This window comes from Erythrolamprus reginae, chromosome Z (genome assembly GCF_031021105.1).
Source record: "Erythrolamprus reginae isolate rEryReg1 chromosome Z, rEryReg1.hap1, whole genome shotgun sequence".
Taxonomy (NCBI): domain Eukaryota; kingdom Metazoa; phylum Chordata; class Lepidosauria; order Squamata; family Dipsadidae; genus Erythrolamprus; species Erythrolamprus reginae.
In genome coordinates, this window is record NC_091963.1 from 126,567,455 (window position 1) to 126,577,329 (window position 9,875).

A 9,875-nucleotide genomic window follows, 5' to 3' on the forward strand; every position below is an offset into this window, starting at 1 on the left:
AAATGTCTCAGAAAATGTTGTGAAACACTATGAAGCAGTTTAAAAGTCTAAGTGCTATTGCTACTCCTAGACCCATAAAACCAGTTAAAATAGTTTAGCAGTTCCAAAGCTTATCACACAGGTTTCTTTCTTTGTTTCACCTTAATTGACCAGAAAAGACTATTGGGAATATAAAATGGCAAATAAAAAAAAAATCTGGGGGTTTTAGATATAAGGGCAGATTAAGTATATGATGAATAGTGCGATAATAAGAAGCAGCATTGTTATGAGTAATGAGATAATTAATATTTTTAGTTTTCTCCATTTATGTAACCTAATACCCTTTTCTCTTCAATCTTAGGATAAATTATCACGTGCAATGCTGGCAAAGCTACGTGTGCCCCCAAAATCTATGGCTAAGCGCTTAAAGGAAAAACAAGAGAAACTGCTCCAACAGTTCCGAGACTCATTTCAGGGTGACGAACCACATCAGACTGATTTTTTAAGTTGCCTGGAGTCATACATAATGTGTGAAACTAATGATTTCTTAGAAGAATATAGACACCGCTTCAAAACTTCTGCTATCAAAGCTGGAGTAGCAATTGGGACAAGTGTTGTGGGAATAGCTGGGGGAGCTATTGGAGCTGGTATAGCAGCAGGCTTGCTGGCAGCTGAAGCCATTATGCTGGGCACTAGTACTGCTCTTGCAATTGGGACTGTGGCCGGGGCAGGCACACTTGGACTTGTTGGGGGAGGACTGGGAGCTGGTGTGGGGAGCCACATAGGGAATTCTAAGAGCAAGGATAACAAGAATGAGACTAAAGATGATAATAAAATAGAAGAAGAGGAGGAGGAGGAGAATGTGTCAGATGAGAAAAGTCTTATTAGAGGTTCATTTTAAGAATTGAAGCTCCACACTTCCTTCATTAAAGAACAAATACCTGCTATAAAGACATAAATCCCAAGATAATAGTCTCATGTGCACTCCTTTGTCTCAGGAACTATGGCGAATTAGTTATTCTGTGACTGGGATAGACATAAAATAGCATAGTTCCAGCACAAAGATTTGGACTTGCAAATGAAAATAAAAGACAAAGCTAAATGCTTTATCTAGCGGCAATTAAAAGAATAATTATTTCCTCTGAATCTCTCCCTCCCATTGGGGATGAGGGTGGGTTCCAATGAATTACCAAGCCTTTTACAGTGACATGTTTCTCCTGTACTAGCATCTATGATAAAGGAGAAAAGCAAATTATATCCATAGCCTTGACTGTAGACATAGAGCTGCTTGATGATATCCATTCTGCAATAGTCTGCTTTGGATCAAAATCTAGAACAGACTAAAGTGGGCTTTGTTGTCACCTCAAATTTATCACAAGAGGCAATACCTTCATGTTTCTTAGAAAGTTTGTAACACCTCCCAGATGGAGCTGCATCAAAGCTTTACCATATGTGATTTACCATATTTTTCGGAGTATAAGACATACCGGAGTATAAGACGCATCTAAATTTTAGAGGTGGAAAACAAGGAAAAAAGTATTCTGAACCAAATGGTATAGTAATATATTATTTAATAAAATACCAGTGTAGCATATTTACAACTATGTACACCTTTTACAAACTTCAAACTTGACAGTTTTAAGATTTGTGGACTTCAACTCCCATAATTCCTCCTCCAGTCATGCTAGCTCAGCAATGTGATTTGAAGTCCACAAGTCTTAAACTTGCCAAGTTTAAATACCTTTGCACCCCTAATCCCTAACCCAGGGGATCTTCAAACTTGACAGCTTTAAGACTAGTGGACTTCAGCTCCCAGAAATCCTCCTCCAGTCATGCTAGATGAAGTAATTAGAAGGAAAAACAGCCTCATTTTTTTTTTGAAAATGAGCCATTTTTTGTCCCTTTTTTGTATAAAAATTGGGTGGGCAAAGGGTCTGGGACGCTTGCAGGGAGCTCCTGAGTACTGGGAGATGGCAAAAATGGCTTTGTTTTTGTGAAAAATTGGCCATTTTTCACCCATTTTTTTAACAAAAAATGGATGGACAAAAGGTTTGGGGAGCCTGTAGAGAAGTCCTGGGGACTGTGGGAAGGCAAAATGTCTCTGATTGTATGAAAAAATGGCAGAAAATGGCCCATTTCTCATTAAAATGGGGACATTTTTGCCATCCCCAGGAAGTCTCTGCAGGTTTCCTAGACTCTATGTAAAGAATTTGATTGGCGGTCTCAAGGAAAAGAGCTTTCTTTGCCATTGCTTTCATTCTTTGGACATTCTTGTCCTAGAGGTGAGGCAGGCCCCCACTCTCTTGGCTTTTCATAAATACTTGAAAACTTGGCTCTGTTGATCCATTTGGGTCCCACAGATGAGCACACAGCCAAAGGCACCCCAAACCCTCTCTCTGCATTTTTAATCTTGAACTATTCTTTGTAATTCTTTGCATAATAATATGTATAGCTTTTATGGTTTTGTATCTATTTTACACTGCCCAGAATTCCTCCATGAGGAAGATGGGCAGTTTGCAAAGATGATATATAAAATTCAAGGTTCTGGTGCTCATCTTAAAAGCAGTACATGGCTGAGACCAAGTCAACTGATGGTCCAGTGAGAAGAGGGATAAAGCACCAGCAGCAGTGCCTTCCAATACAAACAATAAATAAAATAAAATAAATAAGGTTAAAGGGCCCTGTACTGAGAGAATATCATGTTCATGGCTCCTGTTCCTAAGGTCAGGAATCCCCAACCAGTGGGCCACAGTCTGCTACCAGTCTGCGGCTTATTCGCAACGGGGCTGTGTGAGTGACTTGGTGTATGCATATGTGCGAACTTGCATGTCCTACTTGTACAGTGGTACCTCATCATACGAACTTAATTGGTTCTAGGAGCAGGTTCGTAAGGTGAAAAGTTCTTAAGATGAAACAATGTTTCCCATAGGAATCAATGTAAAAGCAAATAATGCGTGCAAATCCTTCAGGAAAATCCCAAACTTTAGAAGGGAGGCGAACAGAGGGCAGGGAGGAGCAGCTAAAGGGGGCGGGTGGAAGAAGCAAGGCTAGGCTAAAGGGTGAGTGGGAAGGAAGAAAGGCAAGGGGGGCGCCCCTCCCTTTTCTTTCTTCAAAAGACACCGTTTCAGTGCCTCTGCAAGCACGTTGTTCTCTGCAAAATCTTTCCTCCTCCAAGCTGCCTCTCCCTTTTCTTTCTTCAAAAGACACCCTTTCAGTGCCTTTGCAAGCACGTTGTTCTCTGCAAAATCTTTCCTCCTCCAAGCCGCCCCTCCTTTTTCTTTCTTCAAAAGACACCCTTTCAGTGTCTTTGCGAGCACGTTCTCTGCAAAATCGTTCCTCCTCCAAGCTGCCCCTCCCTTTCTTCAAAAAAGGGGGAAAAAAGAAACCCCTTCATCCCAGCAGCAGCTGCTTGGGTTCTTAAGGTGAAAATAGTTCGGAAGAAGAGGCAAAAAAATCTTAAACACCGGGTTCGTATCTTGAAAAGTTCGTTAGAAGAGGCATTCGTAAGATGAGGTACCACTGTATTACCATTCAGGGCTCATCGCCCCACTCACATGAGCAATGGGTGGTTGCACACAACCTTCTACCACAAAACCATCCCCTCTTTTTCTCCTCCTCCCCCCTCCCAACTACCAACCTGGAAAGACTAGAGAACTCTTCCTAAGCTTTCTCAGTGGTAGCAACCTTTTGCAAATACCTTTCCCAAAACATACATTCCTCAAATTTTTCAAATAATTTTAAAGGCTCTTTTGGAAGATATTTGGGAGAGAGATGAAATGCTGAGTTCTGGGATCATAGGATATTCTTTCTAGTTCCGTGTTTTTAACTTGTACTACTGTAGTAGATTGTTGATAATGGTGGTGACTAATGGATATGTAAAAAAAACTAAATATGTTTTTTTTTACAATAACCTAAATAATTTAGCTATATTGATTGCACATTTACCAAAAAAGTTCCTTACTGAACTTGTAATATACTGAATCTTATGGCATTACCAAAATAATAATAAAAAACTTTTAATTTTTTTTAACATTGATGGTTTGTATTTTAAAGGCTTGTTTTTTATGTGTATTGTTTTCATGTAATTATTCTACTTCACCCAGATCATTTTGCATTAGATGGGCAGCTCTATGAATTTATAGGTATCTAATAGGAACCTGAATTTCCAAAGAACACCAGGAAAATACAAGTCTTTGTTTGTTATTTGTACTGTGTTATGGGAAACTGGATGGGGGAATGAGTAGAGGGACTTAATTTTTCCCAGAAAGGAAAGGAAACCTAATTCTTACCAGCTTCCTTTATTGAGTTCTGTTGCTTTAAACAAAATTTATCTCAGCTTGCCTGCATGCCAGAAACAAATCAAGGTAGTTTATTAATTGACTTATTTCAAGTTCATGGTTATTCAAGGAGTGAACTACCCAGAATTTTTCTTAAAACAATGAGAATTTCTCCTCAGGATGGCAAATTAACTTTGTTTAGCCAGAATATTAAAGGTATCTCATATTTATCCACACCAAATGAAAATGACCCGGATTGTGGGGGCAACATGCTGACTCTGTTAAAAAGTGCTATTGCTAACATGTTGTAAGCCACCCTGAGTCTAAAGAGCATAAAAATTGAATGAATGAATGAATGAATGAATGAATGAATGAATGAATGAATGAATGAGTAACTCGCCATCCTTATCCAGTTGATCCCTTGAACACTTTAGTAGTAGCAAAAAATAAAAATAACTATCATTTATAATTATTCCTCGCTGCCAGGCTACAAAAAAAAAGCTCTCCTGGAGAAAGAGGAAAATTGCTTTTCAGATCCATGGACCATGAGTGATCTGAAATTGAAAGCTTGGGCAGTTATTTGTTTGAGAAGGTGTGAGGCATTAGTGGGTTCTAAACCCTTTGCCACCAGTTTGTGCACTGTGCGCATGCACAACACATCTGCACCGAAGCATCCCAGGCAGTGGCGGAGTGACCTAGGTGAGTGGGAGGAGTGTCCAAGGCAGGAGGGGGGATTATCCCATCACTGGAGTTACCAGTTCTCCGAACAGGCCAAACCAGGAGCAATCCACCACTGGTGTGAGGATTTCTGCTTTAAGTGGGGCTTAGACCAAAGGCTCTCATATTCTATAGTTATATTTTGTCCAGGATCTTCTCAGACATGTTAGAGGTGGAACTCATCGGACTCCATAGTGTCATCCCCAAGCCCTCAATACTTTACCCTTAGATTATCCATGGTTGACCTATCCAGATTCCTAAGAGTCAGTAAGGGGCGAGTACAAGTGCACTAGAGTGCCTTCCATCCCCTGTCCTATTGCTCTCCTATATCTCCTATACCTTTCTTCTATTCCTATATCTCTTCTATTCTTTCATTGATATGTTCTTTTCCTATATCTTCTCTTCTCTTCTTTCTTAGATATATTTTACTATGAGTATATCCTCTATAACCTTCATCATGTATTTTACCATGTGTATACACTCTATTGGACAAAATCAATCAATCAATAAAATAAAATACTGTAAAATAAAATGTAATTCCCATAACAGCTCAAGATTGTAGGGCTACAAACGTTTTTCTAGAGGTGCTTTTACAGAAAGACCCAATGATTGAAACCAGTCAAGGCTCAACAAGTTCGAAAAAGGACCATCTACAACAATCAATGGCAATTGTCCTGAGAAATTCTTAAACTTGACAGCAAAGTGTTCCTGACCCTGGACAGGTATCCGATTGCCTTGGTAATCTCTCGAGTTGGCAGGGACGTAGATGAGTCTTCAACAGACATGGAAAACACTGGCCGTGGACCAGGAAATGAGTGAATGGGCGGAGCCAGTGTCAACATGCATAGTATCTATGTGCTCCTATATATAAGAAAGAACTTAAATGTGCTATTCTTTCTAAAGTGACATTTACTTATTTTATTTTGCCAAGCATATGTATAGTTACAGAAAAAAGTATAAATATGATTGTGAATACTGTACATAAAATGTATAAACATAGTTATGAGTACATGGGGACATTAGGAGAGGGACAGTAGGCATGTTGGTGTACTAGCTCAGAATTAAAGTCCAGCCCTTCCTGTTTTTTTTAAAAAAAAGATTGTATAGAAAGCCAGAGTTGGAATGCCATTGAGTTTGAATGCAGGAGTCCCATCTAAAAGCTTCCAGACAAATGGAAACTGCCATTTGAACACATTAAGCAAAGAGGACCTAAAACCTCTCTGGTAAGGTAATTCTACTGTTATTTAGACCCATTTGCAGACAGTGGATAGTTCCAAAACCAAGCTGGCAGTTCTGAATTTCATAGGCACTGTTAGTTAAAATGGGGTGTTGCTACGTACTCAGAAGACAGGACTATGGTTGCCTTCCTTCTTTCATCCAATTTTTAAGGACAGGAAACATATGATGTGATTTGTCTTAACTTGGTACACCAACGCAACTGATTGGTGATCTTGATCTCTCTCAGTATGCCCCAAATTAACACAAAAAACATGTCGCCTAGCGGTTGTTGCTAATCTTGCTTTCTTATCCAAATCAGGCTATTTAAGATATTTCACAGACGCCTTCCAATATGTCCCATTTTTCCTGAATTCTGCTTTATTTTTATTTTTTCCCAGGTCTTTTCTTTACAGCAATAAAAAAGTATTTATTAAACTTTATTGTATTCTATGCAGATTTTCACTTGACATTACTGTAATATTTTATTACAGTACTTTATTATTTATACAGTATTAGTATTGCAATACTTATGTTAATCATTTCTCAGTTGTCTGGAAAAGGGTATTACCATACTTAGATTTATATATTCACACATATGTGTGAGTGTTTATGTGAGGAAAAAGAAAGATTTAGATTTAATTGGATTTGTATGCTGCCCATCTCCGAGGACTCAGGGTGGCTCATAGCATGTACAGAAAACAAGAAACAATAATAACAATTCAATTAATACATTAAAAACAATCTTTAAAATTCTAATAAAAAAACTATCAATATCATTCATGCACAAAGATGTGCATGTTTATGTGTTTTGTTGCAGCCCTCAGTTTATGATCATAATTGGGACCAGAATTTCTTTGTTCAGTAAGGCAGTTGTTAAATGAGTTGCACTTGTGTTTTTCACAGACTTTAAGTGAATCACTGCAGTTGTTAGATGAATCTGGCTTTCATATTGACTTTGCTTGTCAGGAGCCTGCTGGGAAAATGACAGATGGCAGTCGTGTGAGCTTCTGGATACTGCAACTGTTGTAAACACATGCCATTTGTGAATGTATTTTATAATATGTAAATAGATATATTGCTCTTGTGTTAAAATGGTATATAGAAAACATGTCCCCATTTTGGTGGCGAGGGGATGAATGTTGTCTGGTGGCGGGCACTTTGAACACTGAGCACATTGTTATATGTTGTGTACATGTTCCATTGCTATAAAAATCAATTTAAAATATTTTAAAAAGCATATGCCATTTGCCAAGCACCTGAATTTTGATCACATGATTGAGAGGATGCTGTCAAGTTGTAAGTGGGAGGATCAGTTGAAAGTCATTATTTTACAGGGCTGTTATAACTTCAGATTGTCACTAAACAAATAGTTGTAAATCAAGGACATCCTGTATACATGCAAAACTATAGGATAGATTATAGGTTATAGTCCACATAGACAGTCATTGATCATCAAGTATGTTGGCTATTTAAAAATCTGTCCCCAAAACTAGAACACTGTAGTTTCCAATACACTGAAGGTTATCTATATTTGTAATCTTTGTCACTTGTGATCTGCATTTGTGTAATCAACCTATCGTCCCTCCTTCCATGCACCACCCCAAATTAAAATCCTTCATGAGTTTAATGAAGCAAATTGCATTTATTGAAGAAAATTGAAGCTCATGAAAACTATGCTTTTTAATAGGTATTAATTCAGAAAACTTGCTACCAGACTCTCTCTGGAAAGAAACTCAAGGAAAAATTAAAATTTTGCACATCTGCTGCCACTTTCCCTTTTCCTTCTCCATAGATGACTGACACTTTATGCAATGAAAGAACCTGGAAATATTTAAAGCAAACATTTCAGAAATCATCAAAGAACAGGTAGGAAGAAAAGGAGGCACCAATCTGAAAATAACTTTAGGGAAAAGCCAAAAGAATAATAATTCTGAGAATTTGGGAAAGTCTGATTTTAGAATGCAGTAGAGGTGGAAAAAACTTCTATAGTTTTATTATTGTAAGCTTAAATGGAGAGATCAATACAATTAAAGTTTCATTGCATTTTACCAATAGATCTGAGGGCTAAACTGATGGATGGGTTGGTAGAAAGGAGAAATGGCTTGAAATTTGGGCAGAGTATGATAGACTACCACTAGAATATGATAGACTAAGTGTAATTAAGATTGCTTAGAATATAATATTTCATAGTAAGACAATCACATGGCTAAAGTAGACTTTATATTAACCAGAATGTTCAACTAAAGATAATAGGAAATACGTTTTCTGGAATGTAGATGGGTGGGAAAAAATATTACTTTGGATTGATATTGTTTGAGATAAAATTGTAAAACTGTAAAAATATATTTCCCAAATAACGTTAGTTGAGATTCTATGAAGATTAGAAGCTGAAATCTTACCCCAGATATAGTTAGATTAACATTTTCAGTTAGCTCCAAAATTTAGCTCACCAAACTGAGTATGGATTTTTTTAAATCTTCAAGTGACTTCAGATGATAATTGTGAACTTGAAATGGGGGTTGGGGGGAACCTGATCATACAAGAAGGACAAGATGAGTAGGAGGAAGGGGAAGAGTTTAAATTGTTGACTTGTAATTTGATTAACACCTCCCTTTCCCCCTTCCTCAGCCATTTCTATACTGCTTCCACTTATTTCCTCTTCCATCAAGTCCTCTATTTGTGAACCCAAGAGAAACATCCATCCCTATGACTCAGCTCCTTCTGAAGAAGCAGCCGAGCTAGTCCAAGAATGCAGTGAGTCACTTCCAAGTAGTAAGCCAATTCTGACAGGTTTCACCTCATCATTGGAATCCCAACTGCAAGATGAGGCTGAAGATTTTCTGAAAAACACATCAATCATTACCAAACAGTTTGCTTTAAAGCCATTTTGCTAAGCACTGGGAATTCACCACTGGGAGTATGGGAGGTGCAAGCACCTTTGCACTGATGGAGAAAGAATGGGAGCTCAAATTGAACTTGGACAAGATGGAGCAGCTGTGGGTTTTACCTCCCAAGGACAATTCCATCTATTTGTGCATTACCCTTGGAATGGGGAATTATTGCCCCCCTCAGAGAGGGTCCACAACCTGGGCGTCCTCCTCGATTCACAGCTAACATTGGAACATCATCATTCGGCTGTGGCGAGGAGGGCATTTGCACAGGTTCACCTGGTGCACCAGTTGCGGCCCTATTTGGACAGGGAGTCATTGCTCACAGTCGCTCATCACCTCGAGGTTTGACTATTGCAATGCTCTCTACATGGGGCCACCTTTGAAGAGTGTTCGGAAACTTCAGATGGGGGTTGGGAATGCAGAATGGGGGTTGGGAATGCAGAATGCGTCTGCGAGAGCTATTGTGGGGTTACCTAGATTCGCCCACACCTCTCCAACACTCTGTGGCTTGCATTGGCTGCCAATCAGTTTCCGGTCACAGTTCAAAGTGTTGGTAATGACCTATAAAGCCCTACATGGCATCGGACCAGAATACCTCTGGGACCGTCTTCTGACGCACAAATCCCAGTGGCCGATAAGGTCCCACAGAGTGGGCCTTCTCTGGGTCCTGTTGACAAACAATGTTGTCTGGTGGGCCCCAGGGGAATACCCTTCTCTGTGGTGGTCCCAGCCCTCTGGAATCAACTCCCCCCAGAAATCAGAATTGCCCCCACCCTCCTTGTTTTTTGTAAAT

The 9,875-nt window shown here is 39.0% G+C and overlaps 1 protein-coding gene across 4 annotated transcripts in view; it reads left to right on the top strand.

The window, feature by feature from the left end:
* The window catches only part of LOC139153675 (RING finger protein 112-like), a 28,978-nt gene extending 24,963 nt beyond the window's left edge, over positions 1 to 4,015 (top strand). For all 4 annotated transcript variants that reach the window (XM_070727930.1, XM_070727929.1, XM_070727933.1 and 1 more), the window contains one exon: positions 341 to 4,015. In XM_070727930.1, the coding sequence (XP_070584031.1) occupies positions 341 to 880 (540 nt within the window). In that variant the 3' untranslated portion in view covers positions 881 to 4,015. The remainder of the gene's footprint in view (positions 1 to 340) is intronic.
* Positions 4,016 to 9,875: the final 5,860 nt, after the last annotated feature.